Raw genomic sequence first — 21,998 nt, 5'->3', positions numbered from 1 at the left:
CCAATCTATCTATATTCTGCTGTATTGTCTGACAGTCCCCTTCACTATCTGCTACTCCACCAATCTTAGTGTCATCTGCAAACTTGCTAATCAGACCACCTATACCGTCCTCCAGATCATTTATGTATATCACAAACAACAGTGGTCCCAGCACGGATCCCTGTGGAACATCACTGGTCACAGTTCTCCATTTTAACATAGACATAGAACATTACAGCGCAGTACAGGCCCTTCATCCCTCGATGTTGCGCCGACCTGTGAAACTAATCTAAAGCCCATTTACACTATTCCCTTATCATCCATAGGTTTATCCAATGACCATTTAAATGCCCTTAATGTTGGCAAGTTGCAGGCAGGGCATTCACGCCCTTACTACTCTCTGAGTAAAGAACCTACCTCTGACATCTGTCCTATATCTATCTCCCCTCAATTTAAAGCTATGTCCTCTCGTGCTAGACATCTGATCATCTTGTATGCCTCAATTAAGTCACCTCTTAACCTTCTCTCTAATGAAAACAGCCTCCAGTCCCTCAGCCTTTCCTCATAAGATCTTCCCTCCATACTAGGCAACATCCTGGTAAATCTCCTCTGCACCCTTTCCAATGCTTCCACATCCTTCCTATAATGCGGCGACCAGAATTGCACGCAATACTCCAAATGCGGCCGCACCAGTGTTTTGTACAGCTGCAACATGACCTCATGGCTCCGAAACTCAATCCCTCTACCAATAAAAGCTAACACACCGTACGCCTTCTTAACAACCCTCTCAACCTGGGTGGCAACTTTCAGGGATCTATGTACATGGACACCGAGACCTCTCTGCTCATCCACACTACCAAGAATCTTCCTATTAGCCCAGTACTCTGTCTTCCTGTTAATCCTTCCAAAATGAATCACCTCACACTTTTCTGCATTAAACTCCATTTGCCACCTCTCAGCCCTTCTCTGCAGCTTATCTATGTCCCGCTGTAACTTGTAACATCCTTCCACACTGTCCACAACTCCACCGACTTTAGTGTCATCTGCAAATTTACTCACCCATCCTTCTACGCCCTCCTCCAGGTCATTTATGAAAATGACAAACCGCAGTGCCCCCAAAACAGATCGTTGTGGTACACCACTAGTAACTGGACTCCAGTCTGAACATTTCCCATCAACCACCACCCTTTGTCTTCTTCCAGCTAGCCAATTTCTGATCCAAACTGCTAAATCACCCTGAATCCCCAGCCTCCGTATTTTCTGCAATAACCTACCGTGGGGAACCTTATCAAACGCTTTACTGAAATCCATATACACCACATCAACTGCTTTACCCTCGTCCACCTGTTTGGTCACCTTCTCAAAGAACTCAATAAGGTTTGTGAGGCACGACCTACCCTTCACAAAACCGTGCTGACTATCTCTAATCAAATTATTCCTTTCTAGATGATTATGGCCGTCATAAATTGCCCTTAGTGTCCAAAATTGCCCTTAGTGTTGGGTGGGGTTACTGGGTTATGGGGATAGGGTGGAGGTGTTGACCTTGGGTAGGGTGCCCTTTCCAAGAGCCGGTGCGGACTCGATGGGCCGAATGGCCTCCTTCTGCACTGTAAATGCTATGATCTATTCCATTTGTAAGGTTCTTCTTTCCTCATTGCAACTTACTGTCCCACCTATTTTAGTGTCATCTGCAAATTTGGCTATAGATCCTTCTATCCCTGGATCCAAGCCATTAACATAGATTGTAAATAGTTGGGACCCAAGGACTGAAACCTGTGGCACCCCACTAGTTACATCTTGCCATCCAGAAAAAGACACATTTTTCCTGACTGTATTCTGTCCATCAGCCAGTCTTCTATCCAAGCAAGTAATTTACTGCTGGATGTGGCAGGACTGCAGGACTTTGTTCTGATGCGTTGGTTGTGGAATCGCTTGGCTCTGTCTATTACTTGCTGCTTATACTGTTTGGCACACAAGTAGTCCTGTGTTGTAGCTTCACCAGGTACGCCTGGTGTTGCTCCTGGCATGCTCTCCTGCACTCTTCATTGAACCAGGGTTGATCCCCTTGCTTGAAGGTAATGATAGAGTGGGGGAAATGCTGGGCCATGAGGTTGCAGATTGAGATTGAGTACAATTCTGCTGCTGCTGATGGCCCACAGCGACTCATGGATGCCCAGCCTTAGTAGCTAGATCTGTTTGAAGTCTATCTCATTTGGCACGGTGGTAGTGCCACACAACACAATTGAGGGTCTGCTCAATGTGAAGACGGGACTTTGTCTCCACAAGGACTGTGCAGTGGCCACTTCTACCGATAGTGACATGGACAGATGCATCTGCACCAGGCAGATTGATGAGGATGAGATCAAATATGTTATTCCCCCTTGTTGGTTCCCTCACCACCTGCTGGACTTCCATTCTGGCAGCTGTGCCCTATAGGACCTGGCCAGCTCGGACTGTGATACAACTCAACCAATCTTGATGATGCACATGGAAGTCCCCCACTCAGAATATATTCTGTGTAAAGCAGCATGGTGGCGCAGTGGGTTAGCACTGCGGCCTCACGGCGCCGAGGTCCCAGGTTCGATCCCGGCTCTGGGTCACTGTCCGTCTGGAGTTTGCACATTCTCTGTGTTTGCGTGGGTTTCGCCCCCACAACCCAAAAGGTGTGCAAGTTAGGTGGATTGGCCACGCTAAATTGCCCCTTAATTGGAAAAAAAATATGAATTGGGTACTCTAAATTTATAAAGAAAAGAAATGAATATATTCTGCGCCATTGCCACCCTCAGTGTTTCCTCCAAGTGGTGTTCAACATGGAGGAGTACTGATTCATCAGCTGATGGTGGCCGGTACGCGGTAATCAGCAGGAGGTTTCATTGCCCATGTTTAACCTGAAGACTTCATGGGCTCCAGAGTCGATGTTGAGGACTTCCAGGGCAACTCCCTCCCGACTGTATACCACTGTACTGCCACCTCTGCTGGATCTGTCTTGCCCGTGAGACAGGACATATCATGGAATGGTGATCGTGATGTCTGGGACACTGTAAGGTATCGTTCTGAGTACGACTATGTCAGACTGTTGCTTGACTGGTCTGTGAGACAGCTCTCCCAATTTTAGCATAAGCCCCCAAATGTTAAGGAGGACGCTGCAGGGACCACAGTGCTGGGTTTGCCATTGCCAGTTGCAGTGCCTGAGTTGATGTTGGGCTGTCCGTCTGGTTTCATTCCTTTTTTGTAGCGGTTGAATTCAACTGAGTGGCTAGGCCATTTCAGAGGGCATTTAAGAGACAACCATATTGTTGTGGGCCTGGAGTCGCATGTAGGCCATTCCCAGGTAAGGATGACCGGTTTCCTCCCCTAAAGGATGTTAGTGAGCAAGAGGGGTTTTTACGACAATCGACATTGGTTTCTTGATCATCATTAGACTTTTAATTCCAATTCTTTATTGAGGTTAAATTCCACCACCTGCCATGGTGGGATTCGAACACGGGTCCCCAGATCTCTGGATTACTAGTCCAGTGACAATACCACACGAATGTCTAGGTAAGTTTGTTTTGAATGATGTTGGTTAAGGGATAAGCAATATGGATTATTACAGCAACTGGCAGCCCTGTACTATCAGATATTTGAAGGGGGGAAATGTCTTCAGGCCTACAGGGAAAGAGCGGGACAGTGGAACCAATTAGATAGCTCTTTCTAAGCGGCAGCACGGGGATGGTGGGGAGAATAGCAAACCCAGATAATATGATCCTGCTAAATTGCGAGTTCTGATCCACCCTCGTGCAGATGTGTCTATGGTCTTTTCCTGTGTCTGTTAGTTGCAATAATTTGTCTTCTGTTTACAGAAGCTGAATAGGAAGATTGATGATTTGCGGGTGGGTTCAAACCACCGGAGCGGCTCATTTCAACTGGAACACCCTAATCCCTACAGTTTGACTGTTCCAAAAGTCCATTCCGGACACACTGGACTCCTGTTCGGTAACCCATACTCTGAGTGCGGTAGGTGATCCAGAATTCCGTACTCCATGTCCTTTCATACATGCTCTCATGCTCCTGTTTGTGCTTCAGTCTGATTCCGGTATGGGTTCAAACTCACCTTGTCACGCAAGAACAACTTGTATTTATAACTAGGACCTTTTAACATGGGAAACATTCCAATTAAACTTCACAGAGCTTTATCAAACAAAAAATAGCTTCAAGCTAAAGAAGGATATCAGCTGGAGAGATCAAAAGCTTGATCAAAGAGGAAGATTTTCATGAGGGTCTTGAAAATGGAGAGGCAGAAAGGTTTGAAGAGGGAATTCCAGAGCTTAGAGCCTCGGCTGCGGAAGGTATAACTACCAGTGACAGGTTGAAGAAAATCAGGTGCAGGGAAATACGTGACGGGCCCGAGTTTAAGGAACGCTATGTTCCAGGAGGGTTATCAGCTTGGAAGAGATTACAGATAGGGAGGAGGATCAAAACCGCAAAGGCAATACAGGTTGTTAAACACACATGTCCTGACTGAGCATGACTTGCTGTAGGCTAGAATATGGGCAGCAGAGCATTGAATGAGTGCAGGTTTATGAGTTTGATGAAGGCGGTTGGCCAGCAGTTTGTGGAATGGTGGGGTGGAGTTAGCAGACGTGTGGGTTTTAGCAGCAAGCTGGCTGAGGACAAGGCAATGTTACAAGTGTGGAAATAGATAACCCGGTCAGTGCTGAACCGTCGAGTGGAAGACGTGTGATTAAAATGGTGACTGAAACCTCGATTGAAAAGTGGGTTTTGATAATCTTGAAAGATGAAAGTGTTAAGAGAGGGAATTTACAATTTGGATGTGTTTTCTCGAATTTCTTTTTTCAAAAGTTGAAATGTCCTGTAATGTGGATCCTGATCCTTTGCAAGTTTTTCTTTGAAAATAACAACAGTCTGGTTAGATTAAAATTCCTGTTCAATGGGAGGAAAGAAAAAAGAAAAAAATCCACTTGGAGAGCATCATTCACACCTCCGGCCATCCCAAAGCATTTTACAGCCAATTAAAAGTATAGTCACTGTCGTATTATAGGAAATACAGCGGCCAGTTTCACACAGCAAACCTGATTTAAATTTGGGGTAAGTATTGGTCTGGGAACTCTGGGAACGTTCCTGTAATCATCTTTTTAAATTGCACTGTTGAGATGTTGCCTTCAGGATTATAAATCACAATTTGGGAATGCCAGTATTTATCTTGTCATGGAATATTCCCTGTAATTAATACACCTCTTCAATAGGATCCCATTTACAAACATATTAAATAAAATTTCTATGCAGGCCATATGTGTCCAAGCTTAATGTCTTATGGACGGCATAGATATGTACCCATATCCTCGACAACCACTCATTATTGAAATCCCTGTTCCTATTAATTCCATAAATCTCAATTTGTGACAACATATTTGGGGATTCTGGTTTAGGACGGATCTGTCGATGGGTTGACTGAACAGCCTCTTCCAAACTTCCAAGGCCCATGAAGTTCAAAAAGAAGAAGCAGATCAGGTTTCCTGGACTTCACTGGCCATGTGGGAACAAACCCATTGGTTTAAACAAGCAGAATATCTGAAGTACCGATCAGAAAATAGGAGCAGGAGTAGGCCATTTGGCCCTTTCAAGCCTGCTCCACCATTCAATATTATCAAAGCTGATCATCCAACTCAGTAACCTGTTACTGCTTTCCACCCCCTCCCCCATATCCTTAGATACCTTTAGCCCCAAGAGCTATATGAAAACATGGAATATTTTGGCCTCAACTGCTTCCTATGGTAGTAAATTCCACAGGCTCACCACTCTCTTAGTAAAGATATTTCTCCTCATCTCAGTCCTAAACAGTTTACCCTTTATCCTTAGATATGACCCCTGGTCTGGACTCCCCCATCCATCAGGAACATGATTCCTGCATCTGCCCTGTCCAGTCCCGTTAGAATTTTATAGATTTCTACGAGCTCCCCCCCCCCCCCCCCCCCCCCCCCCCCCCATTTATTTACTTTTTATTCTTCTAAACTCCAGCAAATATCATCCTAACCAACTCGCTCTTCATTCGTCAGTCCTGCCATCCCAGGAATCAGTCTGGTAAACCTTCGCTGCACTCCCTCTGTAGCAATACATCCTCCTCAGATAAGGAGACCAAAACTGCTCACTGTATTCCAGGTGTGGTCTCACCAAGGCCCTGTATAATTTCAACAAGAGATCCCTGCTCCTGGACTCTCATCCTCCCGTTATGAAGGGCAGCATACCATTTGTCTTCTTTACCGTCTGCACCTGCAAGCTTACTTCAGCGACTGATGTACAAGGACATCCAGGTCTCGTTGCACATTCCCCCTTCTCAATCTATAGCCATTCCGATAATCTGCCTTCCTGATTTTGCAACCAAGTGCATAACCTCACATTTATCCACATTATACTGCATCTGTCCTGCATTTTCTCACTAATAATAATAACCTTTATTCGTGTCACAAGTATGCTTACACTAACACTGCAATGAAGTTACTGTGAAAATCCCCTAGCCGTCACACTCCGGCGCCTGTTCAGGTACACAGAAGGAGAATTCCGAAATGTCCAATTCACCTAACAAGCACGTTGTTCGGGACTTGTGGGAGGAAACCGGAGCACCCGGAGGAAACCCACGCAGATAGGTGGATAACATGTATAGAACCTTAGTTAGGCCACACTTGGAGTACAGTGTTCAATTCTGGTCGCCACACTACCAGAAGGATGTGGAGGCTTTAGAGAGGGTGCAGAAGAGATTTACCAGAATGTTGCCTGGTATGGAGGGCATTAGCTATGAGGAGCGGTTGAATAAACTCGGTTTGTTCTCACTGGAACGACGGAGGTTGAGGGGCGACCTGATAGAGGTCTACAAAATTATGAGGGGCATAGACAGCGTGGATAGTCAGAGGCTTTTCCCCAGGGTAGAGGGGTCAATTACTAGGGGGCATAGGTTTAAGGTGAGAGGGGCAAGGTTTAGAGTAGATATACGAGGCAAGTTTCTTACACAGAGGGTAGTGGGTGCCTGGAACTCGCTGCCAGAGGAGGTTGTGGAAGCAGGGACGATAGTGACATTTAAGGGGCATCTTGACAAATACATTAATAGGATGGGAATAGAGGGATACAGACCACGGAAGTGTAGAAGATTGTAGTTTAGTCGGGCAGCATGGTCGGCACAGGCTTGGAGGGCCGAAGGGCCTGTTCCTGTGCTGTACATTTCTTTGTACTCCGCACAGACAGTGACCCAAGCCGGCAATCGAACCTGAGTCTCACATGATCTCAATGAATAGTAGAGCAAACCCAACAGACCGAATGGCCTTCTCCTATTAAGTTCCAGTGCACTTGGAAATCCATGTGCCTGACTCATGTGATATCTGAATTCTAGTGATCTGAAATTAATGAGTGGTGTATGTGTGTGTGTTTGTGTTTTTTTTCCTTCCTCAAGCAGGGTTAGGCAGATGGGGCTCTCCTGCAAGATAGAGGGTGGGAGAAAAAATGGCTGAAATAATGGCGGAGTCGCATACAGAGGCCGCAACATGACAAGGAACTGCAGATCCTGTTGTTAACATGATCAGTGAGGAGAGGGGAAACAGCCCATTGTGCGATTATTTCAATAAAGAGTCCAAAGTTTGACATATCTGTCTCTGCGCTCTTGTTATTCCTGTTTCACTTCTCCCAACAAACACATCATTTTCAAAGTGAAGAAACTGCCCATTAATATTTAAAACTGTGGAGCTGTAGTGTTGCTGCTAAAAGATACTAAAATAAAGGTCTAAATTAAAATACTGTAGATGCTCGAAATCTGAATTAAACACTGAAAATGCTAAAAACATAATCCAATCAGACAGCATCTGTGGAATGCGAAACAAGGTTAATGTTTCAAGTCAATGACCTTTCATCAGAACGGGTAAAAGTTAGAGATGGAACCAGTTTTGAGCATGTTCAGAGACGGGGAAAGGGGCAAAGAACAAGAGGAATTATAGTTCAGGGCCAAAGGGAGTTGCAATGGGCCAAATAAATAATAAAAGATTGGGTTGAGAGGCGAAGTAAATGGGAATAGAATACCACCAACAACTGTCATCCCCCCCCCCCCCCCCCAAAAAAAATGAGGACAGATTATGATCTGGAAGTTTTTAACTCAAATGAGTTGGGAACACTGAAAGTTTACACAAAACTTCACAAGAACAGTGTAGATGGAGGAACAGAGATCAGAATGGCAGTGGGAGAGAATTAAAATGACATAACCGGAAGCTCAGGGTCAGACTTGTGGACTGAACAGACTTGTTCTGCAAAATGGTTACCCAATCTGTGTTTGATCTTCCCAATGTTGAAGAGACCACAAGATCTCCAAATACAGTATGCCGAGTTGAAATACAAATAAATCTCTGTTCACCTATAGGAGCACTTGGGGCTGTTGTTAGCAGGTTTGATAATGATATTGGGATTGGCCCTGAGAGAATGGTGTGCTGCAAGTTCAGAGGGAGACAGATAACAATGAGTGAGGAGATCAGCGAAATGATGACAGCAGATGTCAATGACAGTTCTCAATGAAATGATGTAGAGAGGGTAAGAGACCGGGGGGTGGGGGGGGGGGGGACACCAGGTGGAATTAAACTTCGAAGATGTGTGTGTGTATGGAATATCAACAAATCATCCATCCTTTTGTCATTTAATCTCTCCTGTCTTCCATCCACCCAATCATAGACCTCCCCTTTTGATCTTGCACCACCCCCATTCCCTATCTCTGTGCTTGCAAAATATTTGAGAGGTTTTCTGCACCTGAAATAACTTCGGAAAGAAGTACGCACCCCACCAAAACATTTGTGAGCATGCTAATAGACATCACCACCAGCCGGTTTCCAGAGTTTTTAAACTTATTAATCCTTCCTCATCAAGTCACAGGTAGTAGGAGTGTTCTGGTAACCAGAAAATGTTCATTTCACTCCATCCCCTGAATGTAGTTCTCCCTCAAAATAGTTACAGCAATTCAGCTGAAGAATTAGTCTTACAGTGAGGTGTCAACTCATTTTATTGTGCACACATTCTATTTCTCTCCCTCTTTCACATTATCTCACTAAATATGTACCAAACACACAGACTGCAGCTGTTCACGAAGTGGCTCACTGCTGCATCCTACAAACTACCTTGCTCTCCCAGTCATGCCTGATCAATCTCAGGACAGTTTGACTATTTTCTCAATGGTCTCCGAAATGTCAGTCTTCATTCAGGGTGTTGAAATCTGTTTTCTGAACATCACAATCTTATAATATATTCTGATGGGTTTTCAGGTAAATCTTCATAGCTTAAAAAACTATACACTCCCATTCTCTTTGAAAACCCAGCATAGAAAAGCCCTGACTGGTATGGAGTCACCTTGTAATTTGAAGGGTTGTTCCAAGCCACTGGAAGCTCTCTCAAATGACCATTCTGGGCGAGTCCTGATAAGCCTATTCCCAGCAGTTCCTGAAGAAGTTGCAGTTTTGCTCTTCGAAATGAAACACCAGCTGTATAGAAACCATGCAATAAACCAAAGATATTTGAATATTGTATGTTTGTAGGCAGAACCCGTCATCACAATTGATGTACAACTGACCAGCTCTTCTTCCTGCAGAGTTTTGATTATCACTTCTGCCAGTTCCTGGAATTTAGCTTGGGGAGGTTCTTTTGCAATTCCAATTTCACAAAATGTATTTTTTTTTTGTTTTAGTATTGATGGGTCAGCTTTTTTTGTCACTTTTTCATTTGGTCTTTTGTCTGTACAAAATGCACATCTAAAGCAGAGAGGAAACTGCAGCTACTAGTCACAACCAGGCAATCCATGTATTCAAGTTTCTCCGATTCATGTTAATCCTGCAACAGCCTCTCCGTTCCAAAGATCCCACCTGTCTGGTTGCCTATTACAAATGATACTTTTGATTTCTTTTGAATTGTCTTTTTCTTTCTGATCCTCCAGGTGTCAACAAAGCAGAGAGTGATGAATTCCTTGATGTTGTACAAAACCCGGATGGCACGGTAAAACATCTAATTCTTAAACTAAATCTTTAAAATGTATTTCCTCTTGTGGCGGAACATTTGATTTTGTGGCAGCTACTTGTGGTAAACCACTGTGTTCCTATATTGAGGGTTGTACGGTAGAACCTGCACTACAGGTTCACCTGGGCCCCTGCATGCTAGCTCCGCCCAGGAGCCGGGTTATAAATATGCGTGGCCTTCAGCTAGCAGCCATTTTGTCAGCTGCTGTAGGAGGCCACACTTCAGATACTAATGAAGCCTCAGTTTGAATTCAACTTCGTCTCCAGCCAAATTGATTGTGCCTCACTACTTGGTGTGAATTTCTGTTTCATCTAACTCGAAACACAGCATGCTGGAAGCTCATTCGACACGCACATCAAAAAGGTTCTGCAAGGGAATTTGGTCCAATAGCTTCAATGGTGAGAGCAGGGTGGGGTGGGGGGGGGGGTCATGTTTTTCTTCTAGGAGACTCTGGATTGATGTCCACGCTGATATTTGTACCTGCCAACCAAGTTTGCCCTTGGCTTGCAGATCTAGCATTTTGAAGTAGCACAGCACACCATGTCATGGAAGTTGAGCAAGTCCATGATTTCATGGCAAATAGCTGATTGGCATGCAGCTTTTATCGAGGCTGCACACAAATTTGTATCTTCTCAGCTTCTTCCCTAAAATTGTCAGCATGACACTAAACTACATTGGCCAGGTTTAGACCAGGCTTGGCCACAGGTGTGCTATCATTTGTTAGTAGAACAGTTTCATTGGACCTCTTTTGCGCACACACACACGCACGCACGCATACACACACATGGAAGATAGGGATGAGGGTGCTCAAATGCTGTATTTAGTCCATCTTTGATAGACTGGGATGAAGTTGAAGGTGTAAATTTCTATTCCAATTCCTCATGTTTGTTAGAATAGACATTGAAAAAGCGGTATATCAAGCTGGGATGCTGAGAATGTAGACTAAGCCAAAATGCTGCTTCATTGTGCATCAGACTTTTAGGTTTTATATTTTTGGGACCAATAATATGGTGCCCTTTTTCTCGTTTATCTCAATCAATCTGTCTCTCTGTCCCTCTCTTTCTCTGTCCACCTCTCTTTCTCTCTGGGCCATTTCAGAGAGCATTTAAGGGTGAATCACATTGCGATGGGTCTAAAGTAATACAGAGGACAGACGGATATAACATCAGATTTCACGCCGAAAAGATATTGGTGAACCAGCTGTCTTTTTATGACAATCTGATAGTTTCACCGTCTGCATTACAAATACTAGCTTTTTATTCCAGATTTAGTTATTTAACTATTTAAATTCCTCGGTAGCTGTGGATAAGATATGAACTCCTGTCAAGAATTCATAAATCCAGGCCTCTGGATTATTAGTCCAGTAACATAATCATTATGCTTCTGTATCCCATTCTACATCTGCAGGTCTGTGCAAGTGAGTCGTGACAGTTTAATGACCACGGAGGGCCATTACTGCCAAATCTGAGCCAGCCCTTGTCCCACAATAGATCATTGGCAGTCAGGAGTGGGGAACCTTGGTTGTGTTTTATTCATGCCCAAGCCTCCCTTTTCCAATCTGCCAACAAGGGCAGGGTTCACACTTGGAATCCTTCCTGGAGTAATAATTCAGCAGTTGTATGATATGGACACAACCATTGCAGTTTAGTAATTCTTTAAGGGGAAAATCAAATCACTTTAATTTCTCTGTTCTAATGACACAATTGCAGAAATGACTTCGGTGATGCTTCAGCTAGCTGGGTTTCTTTTGCACAAAGTAGTTTTGGACATGCAGTGTTTTGTGATGGTGGTTTTGAGGGCGGGTGGGGGGGGGGGGGGGGGGGGGGAGTTGAGAATCTGCACATTTGAAACTGGATCAAATCCTCCAAATCTCAGAGCATGGAACCATTCTGAGAATATGCGCAAATGGTGGCGGTTTGTACTGGGGAGAGAACCCACGTTTAGGGCTAATTGTTCTTTTCTATACACAGGAGAATTCACAGAACACAGTAGAGGGGATTCTTGCTGAGTGGTAAGAGCACATTGTTGTGACATTTCTCATTTTTTCTAAAACAAAATGTTGCATTACCCAGTATTTTGTCAAATTAAATGTAACTCTGTTCTCTGTATATTCACATAATCTCATGCTTGCATTTAAACAATATTTGCAGCCAAAATGCCCAGTATGTGAAGTGCTGTTCCCACTCAACTTGGACGATTTTGACTTCGAGCAACATGTTCAGAAGCACTTTGTTTACGATTGCCCTGTGTGCCAAAAACACTTCCCAGACAACAAACAAAATGTTTATCAAGCTCATGTGGAGTCTCATTTTTTGGAGTTTGACTGAAGGGGACAAATAACAAACCAGTTTGATTCCTACTAAAGTAGCAGCATTTTCCAGCTTGAATTTAATTTTATTTTTTGCTCTCTATTTTATTTTATTCATTCAAATCTTATCTCTGTTCACTCAAGTAGTATTACATAGTCAAGGAGGATGAGCAGGGAGCTTGCTGTCCTATCTCTGCCAATCTAACTTTTGCTTGAATCATGCGGCGGGACTTGAGAATAGCATGTGTGGCTTAATGATTGCAGAGGGACTAAATCCAATGATGGACTGCAATAAAACAGTGACTTTGAAAAAGGCGTTTTAATTTTAGCTGATTACAATCCTGTAACATGCTTATTCTTTAAGGCTAGTAGCAAACATTACGTTTGTGTGACTAGATACAAATGTAGTATTTATTTTTTAAAAAGAGACAAAGCCAGTTACTTCAATGTTGGGTACTACTGAACTGAAGGCCGATACTTACAACAATTGGCAAATCTATAAAATTCAATTATCTAACATCTGTTAAACTTGAAGGGATGCAGATTAGTATATTGGGGCGCACACCTGTCCTAAACCAGCATATCACCTGATTGGCTTTGCACAAATATATAAACGTCTCTTCAGTCTCACTTCAAAGTTACGAATGCATAATTCTGGACTTTGACATTGACCTGAATTCTTCTAACAACTCTCTCTCATTAGAAGAATAACACAGGCAAAACTTAACCCTTCATAGTACAGTATAGATCATAGAGTAGAACTGCAGTTTGACGACATCTGATAACTTGATAATATTTGCCACTATTTTGTTTCATTCTGTACATTTCCTATCCTCGTTTGCATGGGTTGCATTTGCAAAAAAGAAAACTGTTCTGAATTTCTTGTGCTTGCATTTGGACTTGTGCATGATCAGGAATTATTATATAGATTATAAATAACATAATTCAATCAACATGAGATTTACGTAACTGCTATGTAAGGTGCGGTGTTATTTAAAGGCTTTATACCATATTTCTGGAATATTAAATGTAGAGCAGATACAGTACAAGTTTTTTTTTTTTCCTGATTATTGTGAGGATGGTGGATATTTGGTTTGAATGTTGGAATTGAAATGTCTGAAGCAATACTGACTTAAATTTAGTGTACAGCAAATGTATGTTGTAATTTCACTGTTACTGTAAGATGGAACTGAAGATTGCTGACAATTAAAGTTGGTTACATTGTGATGTTTGATGTGTTTTTTCTCAGCATTGGGCATAATTTCGCAATACCTGAATCCTTGTTCTTCTTGGGCTTACTTTGGATAATAATGTCCCCCAAACACTTAAACCAAGCAGTCCTGCAAAGGGGCTGTGTCTTAAATGTATCCTTTTCTTGCTCTATACTTTGCTTGCAGATTTGTCCTTACCCCACTCCCTCATAGGGGCTGGTTTAGCACACTGGGCTAAATCGCTGGCTTTTAAAGCAGACCAAGGCAGGCCAGCAGCACGGTTCAATTCCCGTACCAGCCTCCACGAAAAGGCGCCGGAATGTGGTGACTAGGGGCTTTTCACAGTAACTTCATTGAAGCCTACTTGTGCCAATAAGCGATTTTCATTTCATTTCATTTCCTAATGATGCTGACAGTCCTCATGGCAGTTCTTCATTGTGATCCTTTGGGTCTGTCAACGTTTCTCTCCCCACCGAGTTTTGCAGCTGAACCTGATCTTGCCCTCCAATCCACAGGCTCGAGCATTTCATCAAGGACTCTTGATGCTGTCTCCCCGCACCCCCATTCCACAACCCGGAGAGCATGCAACCAGTTGTAACAGTGCCATTGCCATCCATACTGAGAAAGATTCACTCAGCACAGATCACACATGGAAAAAATAACACTCCAGCTTGTTGAACATGAAAGCTTGCATAGAATTTTTTTTTTATTGTCCTGTGTGATTACACCAAACTGAATGATTTCAAAGAGTTCTGCTCCGTTATTCTGGTTCACCTTCATTTCAGTCTGATAGCTTGAGTTATTAACCCTAACTCAATGCGAGAATTGCTGACACTGAAATCGCGTTCGGCGATCGCCTGAGAATCCCCATTTATGCCGGAATCAGGGGTGCCGCCGTTTGTGCGATGCTCCATCCCCTCAAAAACAGCGTACTCGGGGAGTACGCCACAACCTGTATGGACAGCCTCAGGAACTCACCTGAGGCCCTCCCCCCAATGCTCAACCCCAATGGGCCGAGTCCCCGGCGGCTTGAGACACGTGTGCTCACACCGTTCGGGGACCTCGCGTGGCGACTGTGGACCTGAGTCCAGCGCCGCCACATTTGGGGGGGGGGGGGTTCTGCTAGCAGGGGGGAGGCTTCAGTGGGGGGTGGTCTGGGGGTGGCGAGGCTGGTTACAGGAGGGCAGTTTTTCTGCAGGCTGGGTCTGCGCGAGGCCGGCGCCATGTTTCATGGCGCGCCCGCCGCCGTGCGCATACGCGGCCACAGACCAGGCCATTCTCCGGCCGTCTCCGCAGGTAAAGCCTGGGGGCATCACGCTGTGTTGCTGCTAGCCCCCCACCAGACAGAGGATCTGTGCGGGGGTGGAGCCGACTTTCTGGTCATAAGACCAGACGGATCCTGCGAACATATCCGCAGGGTCGTCGAATCCAGCCCAAAGTATCTATGGAGCCGGAGTTATCCTTGGATTTGTGGCTGTTATTTCAACCAATGATTTAACTTCATGAGAGTCTGATTTCCAAGTTCCTCTGTTACCACATCCCCAATATTCAAACTATTTCCTTTTGAATTATAGAAAAATCTGGACAGTGAACTGTTAATATTAGTCACTGACATCCCTTACCAGGAGAAATCCTGATGATTCTATGACAGCAGTGAAATTTCTGAGACTCCTTTCTGTAACTGATTGTGCGAATGTCACTTCACTGTATGCTCAATTCAACTGGAGTTTCATTTATGGAGAATGAATAGTATGTGTTCTTTTGGCCCTACGTACAGGGTCAGCATGCTCTGGTGAATGACCCACAATCTGTTGAGCTGGTCCTCTGAGCCAAGCTGGGTACAGACTCCCCCTGCTGTAACACTGTGGAACTGTGTGCACATTCTCTGCAGAGATGCATCAGACCACATAAATTGGCTGGACCAGTCATTCAAAGTAATAACTTCAGCTGATTGGCACGTACAATATGCAGATAATTCCTTTCACAATGTTGAACAATTATATTGGTACGATAGGCTTTTCTTAAAATACATAAACTTGTGTTCTTGTGATAGCCCACACAACCCTTTAGGAATATATGCACAAGAAATGAGAAAATGAAAATCGCTCATTGTCACACGTAGGCTTCAAATGAAACTGCTGTGAAAAGCCCCTACTCGCCACATTCTGGCACCTGTTCGGGGAGGCTGGTACGGGAATTGAACCGTGCTGCTGGCCTGCCTTGGTCAGCTTTAAAAGCCAGCTATTTAGCACTGTGCTAAACCAGCCCCAGAGGTGGCCAGGTGGCCCGTCAAGTTTGTTGCATTACTCAATTACATCATGAAGTATCAAATCAATTTACCCACCTTGGTCCCATTTCCCTCAATACCCTTGCCTAACAACAATATCAATATCCGTTTTGAAATGCTTAGTTGATCCCCAGCTGCAGGAGCTTTTTTGGGCAGAGTGCGTCAGATTTTCAGTGCCCTTTGTGTGAAGAAGTTCTTCCTGAAATCACCCCAGAACAGCCTAGCTCCAATTTAAGGTTATACACCCTTGTTCTGGGCTCCCCCACCAGAGGAAATGGCTTCTCTCTCCAACCCTACCCTATCAAAGTCTGGAGTTTTCTTAGCTCACTTTAACCCTCTGATCACCCTTTAATCTTCTCTACTCATCTTCTACGCAACCTGTTCTGATAATTTCACCCTTCTAACCTCATTAACGTCCTGGTGCTATTGTGGTGTGCCCCCATTTCCACCTCTGTGAGGGGATGCTGTGGCCTTGAGCCCCACAACTGGGCTTGGATCAATAATCTTGGCTGCAGACTGCGTCGTACTGATATAGTTGAATTATGTCACAAATTGACTGAAACCCCACACCACCACCCTCCCCTGCCCCCAGATCCTTCCCCCTTGCTTTGTCTATATAACCAGCTGCTCCATTGGTGGATGTTGAGTCTGGAGAAGGGTGTGTAGATAGCCTGGGTCACATTGAGATCCATAAAGACGAGGTGTTGGGCGTCTTGAAAAATATTAAGGTAGATAAGTTCCCAGGGCCTGATGGATCTACCCCAGAATACTGAAGGAGGCTAGAGAGGAAATTGCTGAGGCCTTGACAGAAATCTTTGGATCCTCATTGTCTTCAGGTGATGTCCCGGTGGACTGGAGAATAGCCAATGTTGTTCCTTTGTTTAAGAAGGGTAGCAAGGATAATCCAGGGAACTACAGGCCGGTGAGCCTTGCATCAGTGGTAGGAACATTACTGGAGAGAATTCTTCGAGACAGGATCTACTCCCATTTGGAAGCAAATGGACGTATTAGCGAGAGGCAGCATGGTTTTGTGAAGGGGAGGTCGTGTCTCTAACTTGATAAGAGTTTTTCGAAGAGGTCACAAAGATGATTGATGCAAGTAGGGCAGTGGATGTTGTCGATATGGACTTCAGTAAGGCCTTTGACAAGGTCCCTCATGGCAGACTGGTACAAAAGGTGAAGTCACACGGGATCAGGGGTGAGCTGGCAAGGTGGATACAGAACTGGCTAGGTCATAGAAGGCAGAGAGTAGCAATGGAAGGGTGCTTTTCTGATTGGAGGGCTGTGACTAGTGGTGTTCCGCAGGGATCAGTGCTGGGACCTTTGCTGTTTGTAGTATATATAAATCATTTGGAGGAAAATGTAACTGGTCTGATTAGTAAGTTTGCGGACGACACAAAGATTGGTGGAATTGCGGATAGCGATGAGGACTGTCAGAAGATACAGATGGATTTAGATTGTTTGGAGATTTGGGCGGAGAGATGGCAGATGGAGTTTAATCCAGACAAATGTGAGGTAATGCATTTTGGAAGATCTAATGCAGATAGGGAATATACAGTGAATGGTAGAACCCTCCAGAGTATTGACAGAGAAATCTAGGTGTACAGGTCCACAGGTCACTGAAAGGGGCAACACAGGTGGAGAAGATAGTCAAGAAGGCATACGGCATGCTTGCCTTCATTGGCCAGGGCATTGAGTATAAGAATTGGCAAGTCATGGTGCAGCTGTATAGAACCTTAGTTAGGCCACACTTGGAATATAGTGTTCAGTTCTGTTCGCCACACTACCAGAAGGATGTGAAGGCTTTAGAGAGGGCGCAGAAGAGATTTACCAGGATGTTGCCTGGTATGGAGGACATTAGCTATGAGGAGCGGTTGAATAAACTTGGTTTGTTCTCACTGGAACGACGGAGGTTGAGGGGCAACCTGATAGAGGTCTACAAAATTATGAGGGGCATAGACAGAGTGAATTGTCAGAGGCTTTTTCCCAGGGTAGAGGGGTCAATTACTAGGGGGCATAGGTTTAAGGTGCGAGGGGCAACGTTTAGAGGAGATGTACGAGGTAAGTTTCTTACACAGAGGGTAGTGGGTGCCTGGAACTCGCTGCCGGAGAAGGTGGTGGAAGCAGGGACGATAGTGACATTTAAGGGGCATCTTGACAAATACATGAATAGGATGGGAATAGACGGATACGGACCCAGGAAGTGTAGAAGATTTTAGTTTAGACGGGCAGCATGGTCGGTACAGGCTTGGAAGGCCGAAGGGCCTGTTCCTGTGCTGTACCTTTCTTTGTTCTTTGACTAATTAATTGTGCTAAGTGGTTTGGCATGTTTTACCATCTCATTCCGGGGGCATGAGAAGCACAAATGGGCCTATTTTCAATCTGTGCCATTCATATTGCTCTCTGGCCTGGGACAGGGGAGGTCATGGAGTAGTGGTATTGTTACCAGGTCAATGTTCTCGGGATCAGGGTTCTAATCGCACCATGACAATTGATGAAATTTGAATTGAATAAAAATGGAATTAAAAGTCTCTTGGGGACCATGAAACCATTGTCGATTTTGGCAAATACCCACCTGGTTCACTAATGTCCTCACCCGCCTTGGCCTATATGTGACCCCAGATCCACAAAAATGTGGTTGACTCAAATGCCCTCGGTGTGAGCAGTAAATGCTGGAATAGAGCTGGAAGCTGCTGTGGAAGCAAGGGAGTTTACAGAAGGGAATGACCCTCCTGGATAGAAGAAGCTGCAGTCACTTTGCTTCTGAGCCCACCTTGAAATTCAGGCCAATACATTTCCAGATGTTTTGGAGTGAGTTTTTCATCTTTATCCATCATGTCCTCTTAAGAGTGCTGGAGACAGCTTTAGCGAATCTCCTCTGATCACTCCTGCCAGAGAGTGGGCATTGAGTGAAGACACAAGTAGACTTTGTTGTGATGCTTCCCATGGTCAAATGGCCAGCTGTCACAGTTCAGGCTCACAGAGGACAGAATCAGCATGTGGGTCAGATACAAGATGGTTGTACCTCATCCACATGCTCATTATTTACCTGTGAGCCATGATCATGCACTTAACAGATTATATATCAAGAGGCGGCATCATATAATGTCCACTTCCTACCATGAATAATTGAATGATCAGCACCAGGAACATTTTTTGCTGCTGCCTAGTGGTTAGGATCCCGGTTATTATAGACCCCGTCCTCTTACAGACCCCGTCCTCTTACAGACCCCCACTGGCGTCATGATCACCTCTCCCCAAAAGTGTCACCCCTGCTGAAATCAGCTAATTCTAATCAAGCCAAATACCAGATATGGAAATTTTCTGTGGGTTTGTATCGTGCCTTTACCTGTTGAGAATCAGCAGGTGTGTTTTCCCCTTGTAATTTGATGGCATCATTGTGATGATGAGTGTAACAATCGTATAATTTATTCCAAGAAAATAGAAAATAGACTTGTATTTATATAACACCTTTTATATCCTCAGTACAACTCTCACCGTTTTCCAACCAGTACAGTGCTTTTGGATCATTAGTAACTGCAGACGATACACAGCAAGCTCGTGCAGATAGCAATGTGATAAATAACCAGACAACCTGGGCGGGATTCTCCCATCCCGCGGAAGAGTGTCCACGCTGTCGTAAACGCCGTCGTGTTTTACGACGGCCTGAATGGGCCGCTCCCACGTCTAATTCTGGCCCCTACAGGGGGCCAGCACAGCACTAGAGCGGTTCGTGCCGCTCCAGCTGCAGATCCCGGCGCGAACTGGGCGCCGTGGGATCTGCGCATGCGCAGTGGCGCCAGCGCCAACACACGCATGCACAGTGGCCTCCTTCAACGCGCCGGCCCCGACACAACATGGCGCAGGGCTACAGGGGCCGGCAAGAAAGGAGAGGAGGCTACCAGCCACAGATGCCGGCCCGCCGATTGGTGGGTCCTGTTCGCGGGCCAGGCCACATCGGAGGCTCCCCCCCCCCCCCCCCCCCCCCCCAACAGGCCGCCACCCGACCCGTACACGCCGAGGTGCCGCCGGCCCAGAGCAGGTTAGAATGCCGCTGGCAGGACTCGGCTCTTTACCTACGGCCGCTCAGCCCATCCGGGCCGGAGAAGTGGCGGGCCAGCCGTGTAGAGCAGCCAGCGACTGGCGCCGTGCCACCCACGCCGACGCCGATTCTCCGCACTGCAGAGAATCGCATGCCGGCGTCGGGGCCTGTTCGCGAGGATTCTCCAGCGCAGGGCTGGGAGAATCCCGCCCCCTATTTTAGTAATGTTGGTTGAGTGACGAATATTAGTCAAATCATCAAGGGGGACTCCCCTGTCCCTCTTCAAATGGTACAGTGGAATCTTGAACCTGGGAGGGCAGACATGGCCTGGTCACACAATTTACAGTGCAGAAGGAGGTCATTCGGCCCATCGAGTCTGCACGGCCCTTGAAAAGAGCACCCTATCCAAGCCCACACTTCCACCCTATTCCCTAACCCAGTAACCCCACCTTTTTGGACACTAAGGGCAATTTAGCATAGCCCGCACATCTTTGGACTGTGGGAAGAAACCGGAGCACCCGGAGAAAACCCATACAGACACGGGGAGAACGTGCAGACTCCGCACAGACAGTGACCCAAGCCGGGAATCGAGCCTGGGACGCTGGATCTGTGAAGCAACTGTGCTAACCACTGTGCTACCATGCTGCCCATGGCACCTCCCAACAATACACACTCCCTCGCCACTGCAGTACAGCGTTAGTCTATGTTCTTGAGCGTCTGGAGTGGGATTTAAATGCGCAAACTGATAACTCGGATGTGAAAATGTTTCCCCCTCCGAGCAACATTGCAAGTCTACATCCGCTGCGTTTGTGTGCAACTATTTCCCAGCAAACAAAGTAGAAGCTGGACTACTGCAGCACTGATTACCTAATAACATCTTCTGTCTCCACAGCAACCATACTCGGCTCGGTGCAATTTTGCAAAGTCATCACCGCAGTGTCTACAGCTCAACTTGATATAGTTTTAATGCAAATCAAAATAAATTAAATCATAAATAATAGGGTGGTGCAACCCACTAAAGAACTATTAAAATAAAGTGAATACTCTGTTCTGGGAATGCATTCCAATCCATACATTATCCAGTGTGCAGTACTTCACAACCACTGTGGTACACATTGATGCCCGACTTGGAGTTTTCCACAATTGTGCACAGTATCTCCTTTCTACAATCTGTGCACACAATGCTGTACAGACTTTTTAAAAATTTATTCGTTCACAGGATGGTGACATCTTTGGCGAGATCAATATTTATTGCCCATCCCTAATTTTCATTGAACCATTGCAGTGCATGTGGGTGTAAGTACACCCACTATGCTGTTAGGAAAAGGGTTCCAGCATTTTGACTCAGCCACAGTTAAAGAACGGCGATTTAGTTCCAAATCAGGATGGTGTGTGGCTTGGAGGGCAGTTTGCAGGTGGTGGTGTGTGTGTCCTTCGAGATGGTGCAGGTCACCTGTTTGGAAGCCACTGTCAAAGGAGCCTTTGCTGTCCATCCCTAATTTCCTTTGAACCGAGTGGCTTTCTCAGCCACATCAGAGGGCAAGTAAGAGTCAACCACATTGCTGTAGATCCAGGCGCGTATTAACAATAAAGGAGTCCCGCTCTGGGTGGGATTAGCGGCTTCGTTCCCAGCACATGTATGGGCAGAAACTACGCCGCTAATGAACGGCACTCTGTTATTTTTATCGGGCCTCAGTGGGGAACACCCCGCTGAGGCTGCACTCAGTTGTATTTCCTGCACTGAGGAGCTCCGCTCGCCAGTGCAGGGAGAGATAAAATGGCATCCAATCTCTCGACCCCTCGATATGAACCCCGGATTCCCCCCAACGCGCCAACTCACCTGTTGGGGGGGTCCTCGAGCACCCCCGCACCCCACCTCATACAGGCAAGGTACCCCCCGAGCTCATTCCCCGGTGTGGGCAAAATGCACCGGGGCACCTTGGCACTGCCAGCCTGTCACCCTGGCATTGTCACCTGGGCACCTGGCAGTGGCAGGGTGGCATCAGCAGTGCCAGGGTGCCACGCGAACAGTTTCCAACCACCCGGGGCTCCAATCTCCCAGGAGACTCCCCCTAAGTGCCGTTCTGATTCTGACTGGTCCCCGGTTGTCGGGTTCCTCAGTGAGGCTGGTAGATCCCAGGG

The 21,998-nt window shown here is 45.7% G+C and overlaps 1 protein-coding gene across 5 annotated transcripts in view; it reads left to right on the top strand.

Moving 5' to 3' along the window:
• The window catches only part of LOC140398631 (uncharacterized), a 97,894-nt gene extending 85,783 nt beyond the window's left edge, over window positions 1-12,111 (top strand). For 3 of the 5 annotated variants that reach the window (XM_072487520.1, XM_072487519.1, XM_072487521.1), the window contains 3 exons: window positions 3,822-3,975; window positions 9,929-9,987; window positions 11,979-12,111. In XM_072487520.1, coding sequence (XP_072343621.1) covers window positions 3,822-3,975; window positions 9,929-9,987; window positions 11,979-12,023 — 258 coding nt within the window. In that variant the 3' untranslated portion in view covers window positions 12,024-12,111. Of the gene's footprint in view, window positions 1-3,821; window positions 3,976-7,423; window positions 7,611-9,928; window positions 9,988-11,978 lie in introns of those variants that run through there. The other 2 variants (XM_072487523.1, XM_072487522.1) reach the window with 2 other exon arrangements.
• The last annotated feature ends 9,887 nt before the right edge of the window (window positions 12,112-21,998 follow it).

This window comes from Scyliorhinus torazame, chromosome 21 (genome assembly GCF_047496885.1).
Source record: "Scyliorhinus torazame isolate Kashiwa2021f chromosome 21, sScyTor2.1, whole genome shotgun sequence".
In the NCBI taxonomy this organism is placed as follows: Eukaryota; Metazoa; Chordata; class Chondrichthyes; order Carcharhiniformes; family Scyliorhinidae; genus Scyliorhinus; species Scyliorhinus torazame.
Note: the sequence above shows the minus strand (reverse complement) of the source record. Positions and strands in the feature narration are given on the sequence as shown.